Source organism: Aulonocara sp. 'chitande type north' Nkhata Bay, linkage group LG20 (genome assembly GCF_057382095.1).
Source record: "Aulonocara sp. 'chitande type north' Nkhata Bay isolate Kocher_YH1m ecotype deep benthic linkage group LG20, A_spYH_male_GT1.1, whole genome shotgun sequence".
NCBI lineage: Eukaryota > Metazoa > Chordata > Actinopteri > Cichliformes > Cichlidae > Aulonocara > Aulonocara sp. 'chitande type north' Nkhata Bay.
The window spans coordinates 24,584,872-24,611,749 of NC_141363.1; the positions used below are offsets into that span (position 1 = coordinate 24,584,872).

Consider the following 26,878-nt stretch of genomic DNA (forward strand, 5'->3'; position numbering starts at 1 on the left):
ATGCTGCTACATCTAATAACCAAGATGATGTTGTTACTTCTATAGATGTCCACAAAAACACTGTGCATCACTTATTCTTGTTAGACAAACGAGTTTTACATTCTCCGATCTACAGTGCAGGTCACACCAAATACCTGACTAGCTCTTTTGGTTCTGTGGGTGTCTTTACGTTGAGTGGCCATTAGGTTCCAGATGGAAGCATCCTTCCTTAGCTGCTCCTCTGGCAAATATGAATCACTCTATTGATGTGGATAAAGTAAGCTCTTTGATCACTTTGCTCACCACTGAGCTGATGGTATTTGCAAGTGTTATGGCAGTGTTATTCCAGTAAAAGTTAAAGTTTATGAAGCTCTTTAATGGACCATTAATGATCAATCCACAAGGCTTATATCATGTGAAGCAGAAAGCGATGTGGAATATGGACTTTGATAAAAGTGGGTAACTCTAAGGGGCCTTTGTTTGCCACCTTCAGCTGCAAAATGCATGCACAGCTGTAAAAATGGCATGCATCTAATAAATAACTGTGCCAGTATAGATAAATGATCACAGAACTTTTCAGTGCATATTCACGATATATGCATAACATGATAATTATTATTATTGTACATCAACCAGCGTATTTCAAATGCAGTACAGTTACTTGAAACATGCCAGATAACACTGCACTTCAGAAAAAAATCACCAGATTTTATATGATCTAATAGCAATCACAACATACAACAACTTTATACCTGATCTTTTCGTTTCACACGAGCAAAATGAGAATTTTTCTATAGAGCGTGGAGAGGGAGACAAACACAAAGAACAAGCTACAGTATGTGAGTCGTCACTGGGGCCATCAAATCTATACAAATTATTTTGCCAATATAAATGCTGTTCAGATTTAAAAGATGAAACCACTGCAGGAATGAAGGAAAAGAAATCACGCAAAGATTGATAAACAAGTTCACTCTAAAAGGACTGGCTGAAGCTTGAAGTAAGAAAAAGCAGCAAAAGGGAGAAAATAGTTGAGTAGGATGGTCTAGTTGTTTCTGATGTGTGCTGCTGAGCATGTTTATATGCAGCATGGGGGTGTTTTAACTGTTGTATCTGTGGTATATTCTTTTTAATACTGACCTTATCACCCTGGTAAACTCCTGGAAGCTGCCAGTAGTGAGGCTCCTGTCCCAGGTAGTCAAAGTTACTGTAGGACAGCTGAGTGCCTTCATTGGAAATCTCTACAGTGAAACCAGTGGAAATGCGACTGGTGCGCTGACGGTTGACCAGAGCGAATCCCTGGAAGTTCCCTGGAGAAAAGACTGAGGACACCTACAAAGCAAATTTAAGTATACAAGCCACTAAATAATGCAGTACCACTTAAAAAACATTAATAAATAAGGTGCTTAAAAGAAAAATATTTTGCATTTCCTCATTTTTTAATCGCAAAGTTTTAAAGTGATAAAAGACGCTCCTATTAAACATTCCCACAGATAAGTAATCTCTTTGATCCAAATGCTCAGAGTTCAGACGGTTTTAAACGCTCCACTTCAAACACATTTTTACACTTTCAGATCAGCGAAAGTTGATACCCCTAATATGGTGATGTCATATTCTCATATTCTGGCTGTGAGCACAGAACACCCTTCCACCATGTGCTGAAATCTTTCATTTCCAAGAGGCAGAAAATCAGAAAAAAAAACTTTGCTAAAAGGAAGGGAGAAGCAGACTAACAGGCTTGATACAGACTGCATGAGACTTGAAGGTCTTCTTGCACATGAATAATGAAAGTGCAGGGTTTAATAGAGACCCACTACAAAAGATACATTAAAAAAGGTACCAATGAAGAAAGCAAAATGGGGGAAGTTGCAATAATGAAAAAAAAACAGGAACCTTTCTGTCACTCAATTGTTTATTTGTTACTTAATTACTTTGGTGTAGTATGAATGACTACAACGGAGGTCTTTATCAGCAGGAAACACTGTAAAACTTATGATAATACAGTTAAAAGTCCAAGATTTATGCCCTCCATCACATTTTCTAACGCTGCCCAGTAGGCCATATTGGAGTCTTTGCTGGGCCTTGACCCTATCTGTTTTTGTATTTTTACTATTATTTAAAGTCTTACCAGATCTCTGTAGTAGGTTGAGCTGGAGCACTGCTGAGTGACACCCATACAGAAGCAGGACAGGCAGCCATCTTTGTTTTCTTGGCTCAGATGGAAGGCCCCAGTCTTACAGGTGGAGCAATACTGGCCTTCAACGTTCATCTACACCAGCATCAGAGGAAAAAGATACAAGCAGCCCATGCTATAATATTCAGAAGGTGAAAATACCTAAGGAATTAATGCAAACATGAAGTGACGGTGTCTGATCACCTTGCAGTTGCACACACCACTATTGCAGCTTTCATGCCCTCTTTGGTCACAGTTATAGCACTCTGTCACACGGCAGAAAGGTAGAAGATTACAGTAAGTTCTGTATTGAATAGTATCTTTGCAACTTGTATTTTCCTTATAAAAATAAGGCACAGATTTGTTATTTTTCTAGATCAAAATACTGAATTTACCATCACGTCCATTGCCAACTTTACAGCTCTGTCCAAGCATTGGATTACCAGTGTATCCTGGAGCACATCTGAAATAAAAATAGATAGTTAAAGTAAATATTTCCAGTCAAGAAGGATGCAAAAAGTATTAACCTGAAGAACAATGGGGCAGGAAGCTGGGAAGCCTGCTAGAAGAGATAAATTTGATGAATAATGTCCTTTAAGGCATCTTCTTGACCCAAAACTGACCTCAGCAAGAAACAAAGGACTGAGTGACTCAGACAAGAAACACATGTACCATTCTGTTACTCCATTCAGCAAGTATACGCATCTACACAGACAGCTAGCATTACATCAACATGAACCAAATCACCCAGCTTTTCCGCTGTATACTAACAGGTTTTAAACACTGCCTGCACTGGAGATGGATGAAGCACAGCCTCTGATAAAACTTTCAACATGTCTCAGATGTTGATCCCATCTCTCACAGGAGTGTTGTACAGCTGAAAATGAGAAATCTCTTTTTCAAATGAACAGAAACACTACAATTGATAGAAAACCAGAAAAAAATGATCAAGATGAAAACAATTATTAATCTAAACTCATGTGACAACAAAGAAAGCAGAGGTAGGAATAGTAGCTACTAGGAATAGATAAAAGAGAAGATGCTAAGGCAGAAGAAAGTGATCATTTTTGATAGTGCGACAAAGAAAAGCAAAGCACCATCAGCTCAAGCATACATTGGCACTGTCACCCAGCTCATCCAAACCCGATTTGTGCAGGGACGACTGCTGTCAGTCTTACCTCACCTATCCTCTGGCAGGTCCATAGGTCAACAGCCAAGAAAGCAGACTTCCATGCTATAAACTTGTTTTCAGAAACACTATTCAAACTGTCTACTGGGACTTCAAGAACTTTCCAAAAGGAGTTAACTTAATCTTGTTTTACAGACATCATAATAACAAAAATCAACATACAGTACATCGAAATTGTCATACTGAAAGAACATCATATGGAAATTATAAAAATATAAAATGCAAAGCACAATCTCCAAAAGCAGAAAGCAACACTCATTTTTTTACATGACAATATTAAAATTTTGCCCTTGGATTCTTTTTTTTTATGTCCAAAGCCTTGGACTGCAGAGGAACATTTAGGGGTCAAATTTGAGGTAGCATGCCCATAATGAAGTGAACAAAGTACACATATGAAAGGTTCACATGCTAAGCAATCTCTTCATAGCGGAATTGTGTGCAATAGTTCTGACAGTACTTTGCCACATAATACACTTAAAAATATGTAAGCATCTGCATTAAAGACTAAAGGAATAATACACTAAAGGTATCAAATGCAGGACTTGTTGGTTACTGTTTGCAAAAAAACCAAAAAGAACAAAGCAAAAACAAAGCATTGTCCCTTTAAAATCGGCCCCTCTTTATGACTCGACAAGTAAGAGGGAGAGGAATTTTGCTTCAAGCTGTCCCCTGTGGTCTCTGCTCTGTGTGAGCAGCACAGCTCAGCCGTCAAACACACACAGAGAGCAGAGGACAGAACATTTTTAAAGATATCCACTGTGACTAACCTGCAATTTGTTTTTGGTTTGGGATAAAAGTTGCAGCTTAGAAATGTAGCAAACACAGCAGAATAAGAGGGGAGAGAAGAAATGACAAAAAATGGTTGGGTTTCTGCAGAGGAAAACATCCCCCCCAAACACTTTTGTATTAGTCTATACTGTAAACGCATAGTATACCTTTAATAAATTAAAAGTCACTGTAAAATACTGTAAGTACTGTAATATTTGTGCCTTCATTATATTCCATTGATATGATTGTAGTATATATAAATAGGACCAAGATCAGAGAAATAAAAAAAAAATAACTGAAAAAAAATTATACAACAACAACATATTTTCTAGTCATCAGGGATAATTTTGATGGGAATGGCCAGCTTTCCCAAGACAATATGTAGAGAACCTTCTTGATTCCTGCTCTGCTTAGCAGATTTAGAATCTCCATTTAGAAGCCTCAGCAGGTCCAAAACTCCAGATTCAAAATATTTTTTCTTTTTATGTTGGTGTTTTTTAGTGTTTTTCTTCCTAGCAACAGCCTTGGATTTAGTGGGACTTGATGTCCTTTTTATCGTTATGTTCGACTTCTTCTTTGGAGAGGTAGCGTTGATTTGAGCAAGAGTTGTCCTTCTTACTGTTGTTTTAGGTTTCTTGGCTGTAGTAGCCTTAACAGTCTTTGTGGCTGTCACTGTGACCTTGGTTGAATTTTTCGTTTTGTGAGAGGGCAACTTATGAGCAAACTTGTGCTCAGTCTTTTTCTTATCTGGGTTAGAGCTACCTTTGTGAGGCTTTGGCAATTTCTTTGAATCATCTTCTGAAGTTTTCACACTCTCCGGAGCCTTCTTTGTTGCATCTGCTATCACTGTCTTTTTACGGCCATTGTTTATGTTAAGTAGAGCTGGATCCTTTTTATTGGCCCGATCAGACTGTTTTTGCAGCTGAGGGATTTTAGCAGGCTTTGAGTTGTGAGGTGGTGGGTCCACTTGAAATTTTGTGATTGTTGCCTCTTCTTTAACTTCCTTTAGTTTTGTTTGCCTTGGCTGTGAATTATGTTTTGGTGTCACAGCAGCCCTCCTGCCCTCCGGCTTTTTTGTTTGAGGCTTCACTACAGTTTGAGGTGTAGACTCTGAGTTAGTGTTAGGTTTACTTTGGCTGGTCTTCAACCTGACTGTTGATCTTGCTGAAGACTGATTTTTGAATGACCTATTGACTGATTGGAGGTTTGTTGTGTTTTTCACTGATTGGACTTTTCTATCTGTCTTAGGAGCAGATTTGTGTTTGTTTGAGAGGAGACCTGGAGTCGGTATGCTTTTGGGAACAGTGGCTTTACTAGTGAGAGACATTTTAGTAGGTATAACTCTGACCTGAGGCTGAGGTGTTGAGTGCAATGGGACCGCAATGACAGTTGTGAGTGAAGGCAGAACCCTTTTTTCTTGGAGTGAACGGGAAATGTGTCTTGTACGTTTCATCTTGTTCATCTCCTGAGCCAGGGCTGTGAAACCATCTATTAGGATCTCTAACCGCCCCTCTAGTCTGCTCAGACGAGCCTCCATTTCTGTGTAGCTCTTTTCCAGCTCGCTAACTTTCTTGTTCTTCTCTGAGGCTGTCTGCAGACTGATAATGTCTTTCAGCTGGGAGCTGAGAAGACTCTGCTGTTTCTCCATACTATGAATGCTGTCCTTCATATCAAGCGTGTTGCTTTCCAGCATGGTCAGTCGTCGGTTAAAGGAGTTCAGGTGAAGCCGGAGAAGTTGCTGGAAGCTTGACTGTCTGCGCTCTGGGCTTGGAGTGAAGCGTGGTGGGAGTCTGGACACTAACTTTTTGGGGGTGACTGAAACAACGCCCACCCCAATTATTTTTGTTGATTGAGTTCTGTGATGCTGTGATGCAGTAGACAATAAAGCCCTAGTAGGGATAATAGTAGTAACAGGCCTAGGATTTTCACTGTCATCATCTCCACTGCCGTTTAGTTCTAATTCTTTATCCCAGTTGAAATTGAATATTGTTTCAGATCCACATCCCATAGGCAGGGAGCCCTCTGTGTGCTTCTCCAGGAATGGGTCCCCACAACTGTCTGCAGATGGCATCTCTTCTCTTAATATCAAAATAGCAAAATCAGGCAGGGATACAGGCAGGGACTTCATATCATAGTAAATGACAAGATGCGCTGTGTACCCAAGTCACCTTTTCATCTTTGCCATTGGGGTGGCAAAGATTCATTAGCCAGACAGTCCACATAAATGCCACATCTACATTTATGACCAAAACAACTGATCTGTGCAGAAATCACATTAGCCAGCACCTACAATGTGTTTCTATCAGCCAAGCAAAAAGGTGAAGCAGAAGGCAACCTTTGAAAAAGGCTTCTGGAGATAATGTAAAAGGAGAAGAAAGCAAAAGTAAGATATACAGAGGGAAAAAAGTCTATTTCCAAACTGTTAGTTCTCCTTCAGCATATTTCTTTTCTATAAAAAAAAAAAAAATCTAATCTGACTGATGGCATCCTCGTTACTAACGAAGGGAACTTAGCCAACAACAAAGACACAGCATTGTGCCACAGGAGAAATAACCTTAGTGGTCTGTGTCGCATGTGGGACGAAGAAAACTACTAGTAGCAGCAGAAATAACTTCACAATCTGCAAATCAAAACACCCACAATACAACACTGAGAACCACCAGCAGCTCTGTGAGGACACAGTACAAAACCTTAAAGATATATTAGAGATCCCATCCCTCCTTTGATATACTTCAGCTACAAAAACCATGAAAAAAAGGGAAATTTGAACCACAGACATGCTTATATCCCTCTCCTGTGAATGAAATCAGTCTGTGCTACTGCCAGCCCCTGGAAACCTTTCTGCCGGCCAGCCAGGTAACCCCAAACACTGAGCAGTGCTTAGACAACCCTGAGAGGAAGACAAAGAGAAAAATAGAGAGATGAGAAATAGAAGAGGAGCAACGTACCTTTCACAGCGTCGGCCAGTGAATCCAAGAGGACAGTTGTCACAGGTCGGCTGGCCGTCAGAATCCAGATAGCAGGTCGTGGAGAATCTGTTTGAAAAAACAGAGATGACGATTGAGAATGATCCTGCCCTGCACACAGTTTACTTTAGCATGAAAAAGAACAAAAAAGTAAACTGAAAATGATTTCTGACATAAACTTACTGGTTATTAGAAGAGATTCCAGGGCAGGAGCAGGGCTTACAGGCCTGAGCACCACCCGTGACAGGGTCTCCATAGAAACCATTTTGACAGCGCTCACATCTTGAGCCAGCAGTGTTATGGAGACATTGCTTTAGGTCAGGAAACACATAAAAAAGGGGTGTGATCCATGGAACAGTTGAAGATATGGCACTTAGGTAGCCACATGTTGGGATTTGCCAAGAAATAATTTGCACATTCCGTGTCAGAGATCAAAGACGGCTCAGCACTGACAAAGGCTACAGAGAGGGGAAGAGTAGCACAGAACCTACCAGACACCTGCCGGTCTCCGGGTCACAGCTGCTGGCGTGACCGTTACAATCACACCTCCCACATGTGCCCAGGTAAAGCCCAGAGGTAGTCCGCGTATACCCTTCGTCACATTCCTGCAGAATGGAAAAAAATGGAAAAGCACCTCAGGTGAGAGACAAGTGATGACAAACAGGAAAATGTCTTTGTTCCACTGCCGGAGCGAGACAGACTGCAATTATCGCCAAGCAGTATTATGGAAAAAATTAAGAGACTTTATTTCTAGCAAGCTTAGACACATCTGTGGTGCCTTTGCTTTCTTTCCTTTGTCAGAATAACTTCAGTAAAATCGAAGGTTGCAAAGTTGCTCGTACCAATTCAAAACAGCAGTTTGAATTATCAGAAGATGGAGTTTGCAGTTTCACATAGAACGGACTACAGAAGCTTGAAGCTAAGCTAGCCTCAGATGAACAACCATCAATGTTTAACATCCTGTTATTCTTGCTTTGATACATTAAACTGATTTAACTGGCAGCTGTAGTTCACTTGAGGGAAAATATTTCCTGTGCAAAACTACATGTATAAATAATTATTGATTTATTTATAAAGAGACATTAGTGCAGATTTTTTTCATTTTCCATTACTTTAAAAACTCCAAAGCAAAAATGCCTCTTTCTGTACAACTAATAACAATGAATAGAATCATAAATCAATAATCATTAGTTGCAGCTATTAAGTTTTTGTCATCTCATCTAGAATAATCTAGACTACTCTCCTCATGTGTACCTGGCAAGATGGTCCTCTGTATCCTTGAGGGCAGGCGCACTCTTCCACCTCCAGAGCACGTTCATACCCAGTTGAGTGAGGAACAGCAATGTCCATCTGGATATCTGAGACACTAAATCACGCATAAAAAAGACATGTGAAGCAGTGTGATCCGCTCGGATTAATATGTGATTTGTGAAACTTTTCCACACTCTTTGAGGAACCTCCCAGCATACCTGCTCTCAGCCAAATTGTCGGCATAGCTGGCTCTGATCATGAAGACAGCAACGTCTGCCAGCGCCATCAGTAGGTGCTCACGAGTACACGGCTGTCCGTCAGCACGACGCCATTCAGACTGTCAGCCAGAGAAAAACAATTAAGCGAAAGTGAAATGTTGATGAGGATTTAGGTTTAGCTAAACTCCCAAAAAACACTGAAACACACCTCTCGGAAGGTCACAGTGACAATTTGTGGGAGACGTGGGAGCGGTCTGGTTTGAGCGTAGTGTTCCAGGAAGATTCCATTGCCTTGGAGAACCACATCTGGCTGACCATCAATCACAAGAGAGCGCTGAAATGGTTCAAAGCTCACTGTGTAGCGAAGCTCTCCGCCATAAGCTGTCACCTGGTAGCAACATGTTGAAAACAAATGCTCATTCGAATCAAATTAGTTTTATTCGTGTAGTGCCAAATCATAACATAGGTCATCTAAGAGCACTTTACATAGTAATATCAAGACATTACAATACAGAGGCAGCACGGTGGCACGGTGGTTAGCACCGTTGCCGCACAGCAAGAAGGTCCTGAGTTCAAATTCCAACATCAGGCCGGGGTCTTTCTGTGTGGAGTTTGCATGTTCTCCCCGTGTTCGCGTGGGTTCTCTCCGGGTACTCCGGCTTCCTCCCACCGTCCAAAGACATGCAGCTTGTGGGGATAGGTTAATTGGATAATCCAAATTGTCACTAGGTGTGAATGTGTGAATGAATGTGAGTGCAAATGGTTGTCTATCCCTGTGTGTTAGCCCTGTGACAGACTGGCGACCTGTCCAGGGTGTACCCCGCCTCTCGCCCTATGACAGCTGGGATAGGCTCCAGCGCCCCCCGCGACCCTGAAAAGGATAAGCGGAAGCGAATGGATGGATGGACAATACAGAGAGAAGCACAAATTTCCTTTGAGCAAGTGTTTGGAGACAGCTGAGAGACATCATCAGTTTTAAACAGAAAGAAACTCCCAGCAGAAACAGATTAATGAAGTATGGCCATCTGCTTTGAAAAGGTGAGCATTTCAACAAACTGAATAGTGGAAAGGTATTTAACCCCTCCGATACTGTGAGGGGAGTCACAAGACATCCTTGACTGGCTTTGACTCGAAGGTCCAAAAGAGCCTCAATGCATGGATAAAGGCAGCCTTCTTACTTGACAACATAGAAATCAGAAAACAGAAATCACCTTAAACATGCATGATTTTTTCCTTGTTCCCTGCCTGCTACTCACTTGGTTGTTGTTTTGTTAGTTTTCCTCACCTTATCTCCCCTGAAGTTCTCAGGCAGGACCCAGTAGTAGATGTCATTAGGGAGACTCGAGAAGAAACGGTAGACAACTTCAGAGGAGCCCCTTTGTGAGATGCCTTCAGTGATGGTATTAGTGTTGGCGCTATTGGAGAGGGAGAAGAGTTGCCCGTTTACGCCGCCCCGCACCTGAGAGATGCAGAAACAAGTCTGACTGAAGCGTTTGCACATTGCTTATAACTAGAAACAATCTAGAACCTGAAAAGATTTGCTGATACAGCATTAGTGAGCAAACACTGAGTGACATCATGGTGCCAAATATATGTGCTCCTTCTTTTTCCATTCAGAGCTTGGCAGCCCACCTGTTCTCTATTCCAAGTGGAGCTGGAACACTGTTTGGTGACGCCCATACAGAAACACTGTAGACAGCCTTCAGCGTTGGACCCTGATAGGTGGAAGAACCCAGGCTTGCACTCGTCACACAGAGCGCCTGCCACATTGTTCTGCAACGTAGGCAAAGAAGCAAATAAACAAACACAGTCACATATGTGGCCCATGTGCCTGTCAAGCCCTTCAATCCTTTGATAAAAAATGGCAGCAGAAAAACTCAGCCTTGCAGATTTATAACAACTGACGATTTAAATGTTTACCATACTGCAGCCATACCTTACAGCTGCATGGCCCGCTGCTGGAGCTGACAATTCCTCTCATATCACACTTGGTAGATGGGTTTGCTGCAGGGACAGAGCAGTGGAAAGATCACATATGGAGAAGAAAGTCCACCTGGGAGGGTTCCAGCCACCCTGCACACCTAAGCCATGACCACACACTACAATCTACTGTAACCCCAGGAGGGAAAAACTGATGGGAATCATTGCACAAGATTTAGATCTTCTTGTGATCATATGGCTGGATAACTGACTAGTTCAACAAGCCAAACAATAATGTAAAGGTATTTGGATTTCTTTAATGTAAGTGTACTCACAGACAGGGACACATTTTCCATTAGGCAGAAGAGGGTTACCCTGATAACCAGGAGCACACCTGGAAAAAAAACCAGACAGAGATATAGTAGATATCAAAGTGTAGTTAATTTTAATTTTAAATACATTTGGCATATTTGAGAAACCACCTGTATAATATTGCACCATACAATACAACAGTCATTGTCGCAAACAGCCCCAAGTGAGTCATACAGCTTAATTCATATCCGTACAGGTTCTTAATTACGCTCAGCGATAAGGTACAGGTAATGATATACGTTTCCTCACTTTTCACAGCGTCTTCCTGTATAGCCGGGCCTGCATGCGTCACATGTTGGCTGTTGGTCAATGTTCAGGAAGCAGGTGTCAGAGAACCTACAAGGTCCGCAGAAAGAATAATGAATCAAAATCTAGGAGCTGCAGTTTAATGAGTAGCATGTGAAATGCATAAAACAGTATTCTCGTATCTGAATGAGCTCAGTTTGAGTAGTGAGAAAGCTCAGTTTATTTACCAATGAAACCTTGTTTGAAGACTGTTTCCGCATGCATTAGTCTTCCATATTGTACTGTAGATGTGTTTGAGCATTTGTCTGTGACCTTACCGTCGTGATGTCTCAGTGTACGGGCAAGGGCAGGGCTTGCAGTCATCAGGGCGGCCTCGGCTTGGGTCGCCAAAGTAGCCAGAACGACACTTGTCACACTGAGGGCCCTCTGTGTTGTGCTGGCAGCTCTGTGGTTAGGAGAACACACAGTCAATTCACTCACACAGATGTCACTCAAAGTATATTTAACATTTTCGAGAATATTTTGGGTTTTTCTATTGTTGAGAATTCAATGAGAAGAGTGATACCATTGTTAATGACTCTACCAATAAACCTGGACCCAAGCATGCATGCAAGACTGGAATCATGGGGAAATGTGGGGTGTTTTTTATATCATAACTAGCAAGTTTGGGTTTTGCAGTGAATAATATGCTGGAACTGTTTCTTAGCCTTTTTGCTCCATTATGCATCCACCATGAAACCAACTTCTGACTATTTTCCTGTTTGAATCAAAAGGTGTTACTTGCATATGTGCTGGTAGTGAGGCTCTATAAGCCTTTAAAAAGGACTAAACAACCTATTTTGTCCTGCTTTTGTTTTTTAACCTGGGCTAAACAAATCATCCTCTAATGCAGACACAATTGTCTGACTCATTTTTTTTTTGTTTTGGGGTTTTTTACCAGACATTGTCCGCTGATTGGATCACAGGCAGTAGCATGTCCATTACAATTACAACCAGCACAGGTTCCCAGATACAAGCCACCAGGAACACGCTCGAAACCAGCAGAGCACATCTCACAAGACAGGCCTGTGTATCCAGGAGGACATCTGGGAAAGATTAAAATACAAATGATCAAGCATTGCTTTCATAATGAAACTATGATGAGGCAAATTACAACACTTTGCGGTAAATAGAAAACAGCTGACTGAAAAACAGACTTTTTGTTGTTCTTGTTGCATTAGACACAAAGGAGACTGAGATGAAACTATTATAAATAATCACCAAAGTATAAATATAAAATTAGCCCTTGCGATGAAATAATCCATTTATTACTGTATTGTGCTCTTTACACTACATGTGTACACACTGGAGAAACCCAACAGACTGGGCGTTTCCTCCTTCTCACTTAACGCACCTGCATTCTTCAACGTCCTTAGCATGACCCAAAATGCTGAACTCCACAGTCGTGGTATCCATGACAATGTCACTGAGTGCCACACTGACCATGTGGTTATCATAGTTGGTGCGGATGCTGATGCTTTCCAGGTTGGCCAAGGTCATCATCAGCTCATCTCGGGTCACAGAACGACCACTGGAGTGCTGCCAGTTGTCCTAAAAATGTAACAATTAGGTTAACTAACATAATGCATGTGGAAGTGCTTAATTCATCTTACTTTTGATCATTATTAGATTATTACTCCGTCATGACCTATAAAATCTTTCTACATTTTCAAAAACACATATAATCATTACATCATTACAAAGTTACCACAGGATTGTGCAGAATATGAACCAGAGCCCTTACTTCAGTGAATCTGATCTCCTTTTGGTTGACCACATTGGGAGGGGTGCCATTGCCTCTGCGGTACACAAGCCTGCGCCCATTTCCAACCAGCGTCACATCTGGCTTCTCCACAGACTCGGACAATCCGCGTGCTAGTGTGTACCGCACCTTAAACTTCAATGATCCTCCATAGGAATCGATCTAAAACAAATGGAATGATTAACACGAATAAGCGTGTCAATTAAAATGAGACTTGTGAATTATTTTCTCCTTACTTTATTGCCCAGGAACTGGCGAGGCAAGGTCCAGAAGGAGTCGAGGTTAAGGAAACGACGTGAGAGGTCGACAAGCTGGAACTCTTCCATCTCCGGGTTAATAAGGAGCTGAGTGGAGGAAAGAGGAGGAGTACCAGGCCTCGATGGGTAGGTAACGTTCACTCCTGGAATTGACAAGTTCAGATTTATTTTATGTTAGCTCTTAATGTTAGGAATAAAAGTTTGAAAGGTATTTCAGCTGACAGTTTATCTGTTCTGTCAGCTTAAACCATACGCATATGGATTAAAAGCTTTTTTTGCCTTTGAAGTTTTCCTCCTCTGTGAACCGCAGACTGATATGGTTGCGATAACGTCCAGTGCTCTTGCAATTTTTAGAGATTCCACCGCAGAAGCAGGACAAACAGCGGCCATTCACGCTAAAGTGACCATCAGGACAGTTGCCTGGAAAGAACAAGTGGATATAACTTATCTACAGTTATCCTACAGTTTCCAAGGTACATAACTTAATGTTTGTTGTTAAAACTGTAGTCACGTTGACGCTGGGCCCAAGGGATGTGTCCGTACCTTGGTTTGGATTTGAAATAAGAGTTAACACTCCATCTGGGATGCCAAACACCAAGCCTTTAGCATTAATGGCCTCGCATGTGTACGCCCCCTGATCTGACTCCTTCACATCACGAATAATGAGGGTCCCACGGCCATTATCACTGGTCACGGTAATCCTGAGAATAGAGAAATAAAACACCATTGGAATAAGATAAAAAGCTTTCCTTTACATCTCACTGTTACAGTCTTAGAAAACATTGTTACACAAAAACCCATCAATTTTAAATGTAATTGCCCAAACCACACATGCAGTCGTCTACGCCTAGAGTGAACATTTCGAAACGGCAACATCTGGAGCTGGAGTACACCACAAATATTCGGGTAATTACAATCATGGGCCTAAAGATGAAGAGTCAAAGCTGAGACGATCAGCTACACTGTCAACAGCCTCCTCACCTGAAACTGTATCACAGAGGAAAATACCTTCACAGAGATTTTCAAATCTTCAGCGACTACTGCAGATGACTTCTAGCTTTTATCAGATATCAGATTGGAAACAGATTGACTAAAAAATAACATTAACAAACTCCAATTCATAGATATTTTAGGCCATTTTGACTGTGTTTTCTCCAAACTTTGAATTATCAGAGGTTAAGAGTTTCTGAATGTGTACACTAAATTAGGTTTGATTATAGACCTGATGAACAAAAAGCACAGAGGTGGTGAATTTCCTATCAAACCCACCTGTTGCTGGTAGGAATGTGTCCCCAGTTGAGTCTCCAGGTGATAATGGGTGTTGGCACTCCAACAGCTTGACAGGTGAATGTTACTGTGGCTCCCCGTGCAACCTGAACTGACTCTTCTGGGGGGCTTGTTACAGCAGGAGGGGCTGTGAGGAGTCAAAAAGGACAAAAAACCAAAAAATAAATGCACATTTACAAAACAGCTGGCATGTCACTGGAATTTGGCGAGTGAAGCTCATAAAGGCCGAGGAAGTCAAATTCTCTGCTATGGACAGACAATTTTCTTTTAGTTCAGGGATGGAGGGCTCACAAAAGCCCTGTGTTTCACTGAATACATGTGAAAAAAGCCTGTTTCACAGAAAATTAGGCAAAGTGTACAAAGGAGGCAATATACAGAGTAGTGTCAGAGAAGTGATTTGCATGAAAATATGAAAGAAAGCAGTTGAATGTGTATGAGAATGAGTCTATTAACAGGCAGATGTGGACAGGCACTGGAGTGAGACTTACTGCAGCCATACTCATCGGAGCGGTCTTCACAGTCTGGCTCTTCATCACACTGGTAACTAGCTGGGATACATTTGTTATCACTCAGGCATTCAAACTGCTCAGGAGCACACCTGTCATCGGGGCCCTTGGAGGCTGCAGTGATGACAAGATGAAAAGTAATAGCAAATTTATATCCCTTCACAACATAAACAGCAGCTTTGAATCAAGGTCAGAAAGGCTCATAGCAATTGCTTAGCACCAGCAACCAATAACCTAAACTGAAACCAATCATTTTTAGCATTATGGGAAAGGTGCTACCCCACCTCTTGCCCTATGGTAGCAGGGATAGGCTCCTTACCCTGAGATGGCTGGATGGATGGATGGGAAAGGTGCTTTTTTGCAGAGTCAAATAAGAAGATGAATACCACTATTTCTGGATTTAATATATGAACCTGAAGGTGTTAATTGGCCTCACTCAACATAAAGAATGATAAAGAAGGACACCTATCATGGATCTATCCTCCTATCCTTAATTAATATGTACACACAAAAAAACGCTGATGGACTCTTTTTCTTCATCAAGGTCACATTCACAGTAAAGCGACTTATTCTCAGTGGCAATACATACATTTGTGGAAAGTTTCGGAGGCCTATGATTTGTTCCTTCTTTTTAAATAAGTGTGCTCATATTCACACGCAAGTATTTTCCTTTGCTTAACCAGTTCTGGGATATGGCGGTGGGGGGTGGAGCCTATCCCAGCTGTCATAGGGCAAACAGCAGGGTACACACTGGAGAGGCCACCAATCTGTCCGAGGGCTAAACCATAGAGACAGAAAATCGTTCACACCTACAGCTAGTTTAAAATAACCAATTAACCTAACCCCATGCATGTCTTTGGACTGTGCGAAGAAGACTGAGTGTCTGGAAATAGCTCATGAAAATACAAATGTCACACAAAACACCCCAGGTGGAATTTGCACCCAGAACCTTCGCACTGAGGAGACAGCGCTAACCACTGCACTATCATGCCACCCACACAATTATTTGAAATAATAAGATGACTTAACAAATCCAAAATTAGATTTAATATTGTTGTTTAAATTTAAGAGACGGACATCAGAGAGGTAAGGGAGCTTTACTTATTCCTTTAAGACAGATTTTTACTGTCTCACAAAAGAAACGGAGACTTACGGCAGTCGGTTTCATCTGAGTTATCCTCACAGTCATTGTCTCCGTCGCAGCGCCAAAGTTTGAGTGCACAGCGACCATTTTTACACTTGAACTCGTTGGGTTCACAGGGAGATGGAGTACCTGCAAAAAAGGCAAGAGGCTGATTAGGGATCATGTTGCTCTCTGGGACTGTTCGCATGTACAGGGCTGCGTTACTCACCACATCTAAACTCGTCGCTTCCATCTGGGCAGTCCCGCTGACCGTCACAGATATAGTCACGAGGTATACACTCTCCAGTCTGACATGTAGCCTGATCCACTCTGCAGGGTCCAGGTTGGCCGGGGGGACGCACTACCTTCTGGGTTGTATCGACTGTGGTGGCAGGGGTTGTGATGATCGGAATAATCGGCCCTATTGAGTATGACACAACTCTTTCATTAGGCCTATGCAAAGATGTACACAGGTGCTAATTACTGTCCCACACATCAAACAGCCATTACTCCAGCATATAACTGATCATGTTAAACTGCCAACCAGTCACAATGAGGCCACTCACCACAATTGAGCTCATCACTCATGTCTCTGCAGTCTTGTCGGTTGTCACACAGGTATTCCATTAGGATACATGTCCCATCACCACACCTGTGCTCATCTGGCATGCAGGGTCTCACACTGGGGGTTACTGTTAGAGATGCAGAGGGGAAGCAGGGGGAGGGGGATGTTGAAGGATCACAGACATGCAAGCGTTGACTATGGTACAGCCAAAAAACTACCTAACGTCATATTAAAACACAATTAACAATTTTTTTTTAAATATTTCATTTATTTTTTTTTTAAAAACTTCTCCTGGAACTCTACTGCAGAAAGAACAACTCAGAAGTGTTGAAAATATTACCAAAATCTGAAAGCTTGTGATAATTAGGGAGCTTTTCAAGAACATTACAAGATTTTCATTAGTGTTTGTGTTCTGGTAACCATAAAATATACCATAGGTTCAAACCAACATGGCAGCTATACAATAACACATTAGACAGATTACATTAGGCGGGCAAGACAACACTGGACAGACTAGACTGAAGAACACAAAAAAAAGAGATTGACACAAACTAAATGACAAAGAGTAGATTAGACATGGCTAGATGGATACAAAAAAATAGAACAGACATATTTGATACACAATAAGAAATAAATACAAGACTGGACAAGAAAGGCTTAATAACGCACAAATAAAGACTGGATTGAACAAACACTACACTACAGTGAACACAGGCTACAAATACTTTGTAAGAATAGATTCGACACACAGACACACAAAGACAGCAAAACGAGACAGACAGATGAATGACAATGCTGTCACCTGAATAAACAAATAAAAGATAAAGTCACCATTTAACTCTATTAGTTGCCATGTCTGTATAGAGAGTTTTGTGGAATTGATGGCAAAAAAATTTAAAAAGCTGCATTCCTAATCACACTCATGCCATGCAAATATACTTTATACTCATTGGGCACTACTGGACTTCAAAGACTAAACTCAGAAGTAGACTCAAAGTCTGCTTCACACTTCTGTGCTTCCATGCAAAACATTCCTCAGACAACGGGACTTGTACACATCAAATTAAAGACACAAATGCTCAACTGTTCTTTCTAAATGCACTACAGTTTCTAACTCACCATGCAACAGGCATGGCAAAATACAAACCTGGGTCTGCTACATGCTCCGCTGAAGGCAAAGGTTCAGCTATAAACCAGAGGGAAATGTTAAGGTAACTGCCTACCCCGCTGGTAAATCTTCATCTGCTGTAAGTATACAGCAAACTCTTGGGTAACAATGGCACCTGTTTCAGTACTTCTTGAGGTCTTACCTACTCCAAGCCGTCTGAACTGAAAGCCCTGGACCGAAGTGCTGTAGGAAGCAATTGCTCCATCCTTCACCACGTTGTACAGCACGCTGCGGATCTGTTCCTCATTGGCGTTGTATTCAGATCCCACATCTATTTCCACAAATACATCAACGCCATCCTCTCTTATCTCCTTTCTGCAAAGACCAAAAGAAGGCCAGCTGAGCCTACAGACTGTGTGGCATGCACCGCATATGTTAAACAATAAAGCTTGTTAAAAGCGTCCTCTTTGGCTGTCCTAGAAAGGACTTACTTATTGCTCCTGTATTACTGACTGAATGTCTACAATGCTGCTGGCCTACTGGCCTTGGGTAATACGGAAAAACAAGAAGAAATATCACCTGGCAAGGTAAAAAAATATCCAAACAACAAAATAAAGCTACTTTAAGTGTCACAAATAAATATTTAAATAATATTGTGTATGTTCTTACTTAACAAGGATCACACTGACTGTCTGGACACCTGGAATCTTGTTGTACTCTGACTCGAGCTGTGGAGGAAAAATAAATTTTTAGACACACAGTCACACATTCTTAAATTAGCAAAGTCATAAATAAAATGTCTTTCACCATATAAGGTAGTAACAGTCTTATGATACTGTACAAGAGCGCTATTTAGCACAGTTTATGAGAACAGGACATACCGTGTCCACCACTGCTTCAGAAAGCTCGATAAATTCACGAGAGAAGATTTCTTCGTATTCGGGACCGTAGACCAGGGAGGTGAAGTTGACAGAAGCTCTGTAATAAACTAGAAACACAAAGTGGGGAGAATTATCTGTTAGTTAAACTGCACATTAATATCCAACTATTGTCAGGTGTGCATGTTATAAGCTGCATTCAAGTCACTGTAGTCACGGTCACTGTGATGTGGGATACTGTTTGGAACTTCCTTTCCTCAGGAAAACCTCTGGTTAAATGTTTCAGGAGGTAAAAACTGAAAAGCACGACTGCGGCTTAAGTGAAAGCCACATACAAATTACAGCATCTATTTTTATATCTCAACTGTGACTGTGTCTGTGGCCAACAACCGACACACACTGACACAGTCACACTCCTCCACATACTGAAAAATAACCATTAAATTGTACTATCAACTATTCTGTGGGTCACAGACATGGAACATAAATAATCTAACATTTTTAAGCATATTTAAATAGAGACACATGATAGAAATGAGTTACAAATACACATAATACTCGTGACATTCAATATAACAGGGCCAAAAGTTTGCTTCAGATCTCCTGACTGAATGCTGATGATATCACAGACTTGGAAGGTCAGTAGGAGTAAAGTCACCATCAATACTGTGCCAGCAGCTGTGGAGGAAGAAGAAGAGGATCCTCTGTGAATGACTCTAGAAGAAGGCCTCAACATTCCCTCCTCAAGTCATACATGCATGAGGCAGGAAGGCTGGAGAGCAGTGTAAGGGGTCAGAGGATTACATCAATGGCCTACTTAGACTCCTTGTTCATGTAGTTCAGCAGCTAAAAACAGAACACTTTGCATTCAAATGTGTGGCAAACAGAAGCTGCAGTTAAATCGAGTTTTTATGCAACGCAAGCAAGTAGACATTTATTTAAATGAGGTTTTACAGGGTTGAGAACATAACAGATGGTGATACCGTGCAAGGACTTTAGGGGTTTTCACATAGCTTAAGAAAGCTTCATGTTAAAAGGTGAGAGCATGCAGACTGAGATCCTGCAAACCATGTGCAATGTTTTCAGAAAATGATTCACAGTATATTCATATATTTTACAACAATAGCTTGTGATGATTACAGGAGAAACAAAAACAATAATGGCATCCGGATAGATAACAACAAAATTCTGTAGAAGCATCCAGCAAAGCAATTGTTCTTCACTTGTGGTAGATTATAGGAGCCACACTGTAAAATAATAGCTTCTGCCAGTACTTCACTGTAATTTAACGGGGAAATTAGCTGCATTAAAGGCTTTTGAAACATTCTCAAATTGTTGATATACCCTCTTGTACAAAACAACTATAATGTGCGACTCGTTTTGAGGGAAATATTCGCTATAATATTATGATTACAATGTCACAGGCTTAGCCATGAAACTTAAAATAGCCTGCGCCTGCGGGGTGCCCCATTCTCACACTCCTGCCAACACTTTGTTAGGATGGGCTTGCCAACCTCTGATTTTAGGCTAGTAGTGTGGATTTAGGGAGGAAGTCAATATTTGTACTGTTTCTTGCAGTGAGATGCTATTTGCCGTGCCAAAAGCAAAGAGTCATGTTCTAAGTAGGCATCTGCTCAGCCTCTAGTTAGAAACATACATGCCCAAATATGCATAAAACAATAAATCTGCTCACATACACACCTACTGTGTGCAGCCGCTATACCCAGTCTTGGTGTATATAATTTTCTTCACCCTTTCCTTGTTCTTTGGATAATTGCACATCACTAGACATTCACACTGGCAGCAGATGTACATCATGCTTAACAGCAGCTACCTAATTAAAAGTTATAGATTTCGTGTCTCACATAAAGGCTGTGCGGTCACTGTGTTTAAGAGCTTTCCTCACTTTATGCCGCTAAGTCCCATTTTCCTTCTACACATCGGTGTTACAACAAGACGTCCAACTCCTGGCGAGAAAAGCACCTTTTATGTCAAAGTAAACTGAGCATTGCCTAAGAAAACAGTAAGGGGAACAAGTAAGAACAGCACTGCAGGCTTTAGCACAACCTGGTGTGCTCGCTTTTCAGACTGCTACTATTAGATTTATAGGACCAATTGTTAGGCCTGAATATGGTCTCAGAAAACAAGCAACATCAAAGTTGCTCATCAAAGCGCCTCTTTTGACCCATATATAATCTAATCACTTGAGTGGGTACTTGCTGCCAGGTCAACAGTGGCTTGAAGCCCCATTTCTCTCTGAGCTTGCCGCAAAAAACAGAATAATGGGACTGCCTGAGATCCTTTGATTAGAGCACCGAGTTGTGCCATACTGCTAACGAGGGCCTCTTTCACTCCAAGAGCTCCTGTGGGCAACTTGCTGCTTTCAGCAAGGGGGAAATCCCCTTTGCCAAGCGCCACCACCATCAAAGGTGATGAAACTGTGAGAACAGATGTGACGAGTGGGAGAGAGAAAAAAAGTGTGGAAAAGTAACATTCCATACTTTTAATTCATAAACTTATTTGGCGATTAAAGCTGTTCAGTAGAACTGTGGCAGCTTTGTGCAATGGGCCCCTCTAACACTCAGAGGGCTACGCAGAAGACAAAGAGTTGATTGAGCAATGAGCCCAGCCTGGCCTTTAAACCCCAGCCACGCTGGGTTTGACCTTCAACCCCCGAGGCTGCGCCCAGCACCAGTCAAGCCATTTCCAAAACATGTGGGGGAGAGCCAGATTCTATAAGAACAAGGCCCAAACCACAATGCTCTAATAACGCCAACAAAGATCTTTAGTAACTCCCCTACATGGGATTTTGCTCTCTCTCATCTCAATCTCCTCCCTAGTTTTTCTGCCTATATTTCCATTTGCCAGCTGTCTCTTTCTCATCTTAACTCCCGTAGACACGACCGCTCCTACTTAACCCCTTCGCTGGTAACAAGCCAAAACCTCTGTTTCCAAGTCCATTTATTGCCCTGTGGGGAAATCTAGGGACTTAATTCTGGCTTCATTATTAAGCTCTCCCCATCCTGCTCATCCACAGCTTGCAATGTAGAGATCAAAACCACCACTATATATAAAAAAGGCTCATTTTCATACTTGTGTTATAGCTACTTAGTATAAGACCTGGTTTGTTGCATTGGAGTTGAACCACCAACATGAGGCTGATATTTCAAAGAGCAATTTTAAAATGAAAGCATGGAGTACATTTTGCAAGTGTCATGGTAACGTCATTTCAAAGACATTTTTAGCAAGAAATGGAAATGTTGTCACTCTGTTACATGATGGAAAAAGCACATAATTTTCCATAGAATCGGAAATCATTGGGAAACGCCTGTAAGACATTTGGAAAAACAAACCAGCTGGACTCAGACACTACATGCCCCAGCTGAGTCTTCCTTGGAATGTTATCTGAGAGTGTGTTTGGAAAAGACCGTGCATAACTGAATGGAACAGGTGAAAGCAGAGTGTGCCAAAGACAAGAAACAAGAGAAAAACAAAGTGTTAAGAAAGAGGTGCGTCAGGACTTACTTTGGTCGTGCTCACTTGGGTTCTGTATGTTCCTCAGATATGAAGAATCCAACCAATGTGCTATAGCAAGAAATGAAGTGCAAGCAGCAGAGAGCAAGCAATAGTGGGAAAAGACGTGACGGGGAGGTCAACACGGCACAAACATGAGCCAGAGGTCAAAGGTCAACCAAGGAAAGCAACACAAGAACAAGGGAAACAAATGAAGTTAGCCAGGCAGGTGCAGAGAGGTTAAAGTTTCAGGAAAGTTAGACAGGGAAACAAATGCAGGGAGAGAGAAAACAGAGAGAGATAATAAGTAGGAGAATTGAAAAGAGAAAAAGTTGTAGTAACAGAAACAGGAAATCAAGAAGAGCCACTACGATTATGTGAAACAGACATATTACAGTGGTAGCAGAACAAAAAATCAAAAAAATCCCAACATAGTTTCATGAGAAGCTGGAAATGTCACCATCGATTTGCTGTGATCAACAGTCCCACTAATCATTACCATCTAAATGTTGTGGATACTGCTTCATGGGACAGAGGCTGCAGGAGGCGTGTGGTTTTATTAACCAGTGTCTGCCAGGAAACACATAAGGAAATCTCTTTACATGACAGTGACGAGGAGAAAAGGTGAGGGGCCATAACTTTAGACAAACCTCTTCCTCAGTCTTTCAACACAAAGAGAATACTTTACAAACAAAGCGCACACTTCCACATCCTGCTCTTCACATCTCAGCTGTCTGACACATACATCCACCCTGGCACTGCAGTAATGCAGGGAGGAGCTGTTTCCTGTTTTCCTTTTTAAATGGAAGAACTGAGCACCATTAAAAGAGTTTTAACTGGTTTTACCCTAAGTTCTCTCCACTGGCATGGGCAACAATGACCACGTTCTTTTTCGTGGTGACTCATTCATTCTGCTTGGGGCGTGCTATGAAATGTCAAGTGAGGAGGCCTTTTGGTTGTTTCAAGAAAGAGATCCAAGTACAAAGGTTGATTTACAAACCATTTACAGGATCTATTCACTATCTTGTAAACAAAAGCACCCTTAAAATGTATTAAAATGCTCCACACAAGCACTTTATACTAACAAGAGAGATTTTTTATGCTCCTCTCCAGATAAATATGAGTCCACTCCATAAACTTCAACAAACAGTAGTAAACAAGATCTCCTTCATAATTGAGTGAGTATACTGGATCCAACTGTTGTACAGCTGCACATGCAAAAACCATGAGGGTTCTGACACACGTTACTGCAGTTGTGGCATATATTTTAGAAGAAGGCAGAGTTTACAAAAAGAAAAAAACTGTGTTAAGAGTTAAGAGCATTTCTTCAAGTCTAAAATGCCCAGCCAGGAAACAATTGAGAGAAAACATGCCCTACCCAAATGACATGAGGTTTCCCACAAGAATAGTGACCCAAACTAATTAAGGCTAATGAAGCATTTGCTACTTCAAAGTCTGCTGATCTGCTGTGATCACTGTCAGAAACAGAAAAAGAGTGGAAGCCAGAGAGGAGGAGGTAACAGATTTGTTAATACTCTCTGCTCTGTTGTGGGTTGATCGGGCTGAGGTCACTTACTGAGACAGTGCTCACTGTGTAAGAGGCTGGATAGAGAGATATTTGAAAATACAACAAACTAAATGGATCTTTTACCCAACAGGAGAAACATAAAGTAAGTATATTGCTCAAAATACAGTAATTAAGACAACACTCAATCTTCATAGTATAACTTGAAGTCGGTTACACTTCAGGGACATCAATGTGTCCAGTTACGAAGCATAAACAATTGTGAATCCATTTCACTCGCTCTGAGGCAAATGAATGTGACAACAGGTGCAATGGAGAGGAAACAACAAGACAACTACATCCATTTTCTTCCGCTTATCCAATTCAGGGTCATGGGCAAGGCAATCCCTAAAAAGGGAATGGTTTTGTACGTGGTGGCCACAGACCATTGCTCTCTCCTTATCCGTCTAGACTGATTTTTGTATACTTTATCCTTTTGTTAGTGTCCTTAACACCACTGAGACACAGTCTTAAGAGTGTGGAGGAGATGCTTGAAGATGGATACACAAAGTGCAATGGACAGGGGCATAGAATGGCATCAATGCAGCAGATGGACAGTATCGGCTTCTTTGGGTCAGGGGCAGCAGGAGCACCGTCAGGACCCTAGAAAATGACCTTAAGCAAGCTACTGATCTGCATGTTTCTGACCAAACTGCTCATGGAGAGAATCAGAACCAGCACCACAAAGCTTGACTGACGATCGGGACCCTAACCCTAACAGAAGAATGGTAGGTCTTCCACTGTAACTCTGTTCATTTCAAAGATGAGAACAGGTTCACACTGAGCACATGTGACAGGTAAAAAAAGAGTCTGGGGATATCAGCAACATCATCTTGCATGACTGGTTTGGCAGTGGGTCAGTAATGGTCTGGCAAGGAATATCCTTGGAGGGTCAAACTTCTGCTAGGTACAAGAATGAAATCCTCAGAATCATTGTCAGAATTTCTGGGCCCCATGTTCCTCCTGGCACAGCGTCATGTGACCAGAGTGTGCAGGCAATGCCTGGATCAAGCAAATATTTTTGAATCCAAATGAGAACCTCTGGGGCATTGTGTAAATAGTGCCACAGACTGTCCAGCAGCTCACTGATGCCCCAGGCAGGCACATGGGGTAATACACTCAGTAGAGTGTGTCTCATGTCAAGCTGCATTATCTTGTGGTTTAAAATTTTAACTTTGATTGAATCCAGCCAGAATACATTATTTTGGCCTCCACTGACTTTTGTTACACCAGTTTATGTGATTTCCCTCTGTTTTGGGGGGCCAGTGGATGTATATGAATTGTCAGCAACAGAAGAAGAACTAGTTAAGAACTTAATTAGTCCCGGGAGTGGTATTATTTAATATAGATACTCTCTAGGGTGCAACCAGGAAGCCACTAATCAACTGTGGAGCTTTATCCAAATGAACTCATATCTGGGAAAACCACAGGACAATTGAATACCCAGCCAATAACCACTTTAATTCAGTATTTGGTCTGCAGCACAATTAAACATTTTGCTAGCACAAGTGTAAGTTACTCACTTATGACGTATCGTAGCTTATTTTTAAGCTCATCAAAATGCACAGAGATATAAAGTACAAGTCCTTCCTGGAGAGAGGAAAAAGAAAATCACTCCAGCAGGCAGATAAGCTCTCTTTGAACGAAACCCTAAAAATCTCTTTCCTAAAGAGGAGTGGCACAAGCCAGCTCTCCAAGGCAACTCATTTGTTATTGGTACAACAGAGTGTAGGATCACAGGGCTAGGTGCAGTAATAGAGCTCAAGTTAGTGACTAAGATCATTCAGCAGGAGTCTTTCAGAACTATGCCCACCCAAAATGAATTGCACACAGTCAGAGTGACAATCTGCTGCTTATGAATGGATAGAAGCTTTTGTCACTGATTGAGACGAGTAGGTAAGACAAAGGTTAGTCCAAACGTGTCGTTTAAAACTGCAGCACCAACGTTCGTTTGCTCCTACAACTGTCCTGTCCACAACATTCTGTTTCAAGTGCGTGACCTCCTTGTAGGGCTCCAGCAGTACAACAACAAAGATCTCAGCAAAATAACTGCAGCTGCCAGCGTTTGTCCCTCTGTGTAAGTGCCCAAGAGGCTCCGTGTATCTGACACACTCTTGCAAACACACACACAGGCAGTGCCACTGAGACACACATACCAGCTGACCATGAAAAAGCATGAAACTGAGTGGGTGGCCTGGCACTGCTCAGGCCAAACTGACAAGACAAGCTACATTACCCTGATGTATTGTCCACTAATGGTGCAACATCTGCTCAATTTGACAGATAACGGAGGAATCCAAACCTATGTCGTGTTTTTTTCAGTAAGCGCTCACTAGTAAATGATTAGAAGCAAAGCCAGGTGAGGCTACACAGGAATGCAGTACCCTGTCTGTGAGTCTCCCTCTACTCACATCAGTGTCAACAGTATACACACACACACATGCACACACACACAAATCACAGCATGTAGATCGAACACCAATGACAGGTGAGTCCTTGTCTAGCTTATTTAAACAATGGATGAGAGAGCTAGTTTAGACAGCAGCATTAGATATTGATGTATAGCAATCTCAGCACGACAATAGCTAGAAGCCATCTGAGTTTCTCAGGGCTGAGATGCTGTTTATCATGTTTACACTGACATATCTTTTCACCACTTGCACTAACAAAACACAAAGAAAAAGAATGACAGCTAGTAGGATTGTTGACAGAGTGACTTTGACATGTATTGCTTATCTCTTCTATTTTTAATATGTTGTTGTCTTTTCCTTTTTTTTTTTCTTTTTTTTGCACAGCAAAAGATAAAAAAAAATATTATATAATTTCTGAGTACATCTCAAGACTTCTTTAAAAGGAGGCTACTTGGACAAATACAATACACTATAATACTGACATGTTCCTGAACCATTGCAATGAGAAATGTACTTAATGGGACATATTACGGTTGAAGTTGGTCTACTATGGGACTGCACTGGGATCTACACCAAATGCCTTCCACTTGCATCTGTGGAAAGCACAAGGTGGAAAGAGCGCACCTCCCTTCCTTTTCATGCGCATACATGGAAAGTTGTGGAGGTGTGGAGAATAAGACTGCAGCATAGTACAAAACAGGAACAAGAGACAACAGACACTGATAAAGTTTTTTAAAAAAGGAGCTGAGGTGGAGGGGGGTTGTAGCTGGACTTCTCTGAGAAGTC

At 41.5% G+C, this 26,878-nt stretch overlaps 1 protein-coding gene across 6 annotated transcripts in view; it reads right to left on the reverse strand.

Moving 5' to 3' along the window:
- hspg2 (heparan sulfate proteoglycan 2) overlaps positions 1-26,878 on the reverse strand; it is a 96,548-nt gene that overhangs the window by 36,363 nt on the left and 33,307 nt on the right. For 3 of the 6 annotated variants that reach the window (XM_086278690.1, XM_086278692.1, XM_086278691.1), the window contains exons 4-36: positions 22,130-22,189; positions 18,608-18,714; positions 18,396-18,454; positions 17,929-18,101; positions 16,620-16,745; positions 16,283-16,474; positions 16,084-16,203; positions 14,913-15,044; positions 14,407-14,551; positions 13,681-13,838; positions 13,417-13,557; positions 13,117-13,280; positions 12,863-13,042; positions 12,473-12,669; positions 12,017-12,164; positions 11,397-11,524; positions 11,083-11,169; positions 10,797-10,855; positions 10,478-10,545; positions 10,174-10,314; positions 9,827-10,000; positions 8,750-8,929; positions 8,542-8,660; positions 8,327-8,438; positions 7,564-7,677; positions 7,256-7,383; positions 7,055-7,141; positions 2,545-2,612; positions 2,354-2,415; positions 2,105-2,245; positions 1,117-1,308; positions 732-770; positions 135-239 (exon numbers count right to left, since the gene is read on the reverse strand). In XM_086278690.1, the coding sequence (XP_086134816.1) occupies positions 135-239; positions 732-770; positions 1,117-1,308; positions 2,105-2,245; positions 2,354-2,415; positions 2,545-2,612; positions 7,055-7,141; positions 7,256-7,383; positions 7,564-7,677; positions 8,327-8,438; positions 8,542-8,660; positions 8,750-8,929; positions 9,827-10,000; positions 10,174-10,314; positions 10,478-10,545; positions 10,797-10,855; positions 11,083-11,169; positions 11,397-11,524; positions 12,017-12,164; positions 12,473-12,669; positions 12,863-13,042; positions 13,117-13,280; positions 13,417-13,557; positions 13,681-13,838; positions 14,407-14,551; positions 14,913-15,044; positions 16,084-16,203; positions 16,283-16,474; positions 16,620-16,745; positions 17,929-18,101; positions 18,396-18,454; positions 18,608-18,714; positions 22,130-22,189 (4,106 nt within the window). The remainder of the gene's footprint in view (positions 1-134; positions 240-731; positions 771-1,116; positions 1,309-2,104; positions 2,246-2,353; positions 2,416-2,544; positions 2,613-7,054; positions 7,142-7,255; positions 7,384-7,563; positions 7,678-8,326; positions 8,439-8,541; positions 8,661-8,749; positions 8,930-9,826; positions 10,001-10,173; positions 10,315-10,477; positions 10,546-10,796; positions 10,856-11,082; positions 11,170-11,396; positions 11,525-12,016; positions 12,165-12,472; positions 12,670-12,862; positions 13,043-13,116; positions 13,281-13,416; positions 13,558-13,680; positions 13,839-14,406; positions 14,552-14,912; positions 15,045-16,083; positions 16,204-16,282; positions 16,475-16,619; positions 16,746-17,928; positions 18,102-18,395; positions 18,455-18,607; positions 18,715-22,129; positions 22,190-26,878) is intronic. The other 3 variants (XM_086278694.1, XM_086278695.1, XM_086278693.1) reach the window with 2 other exon arrangements.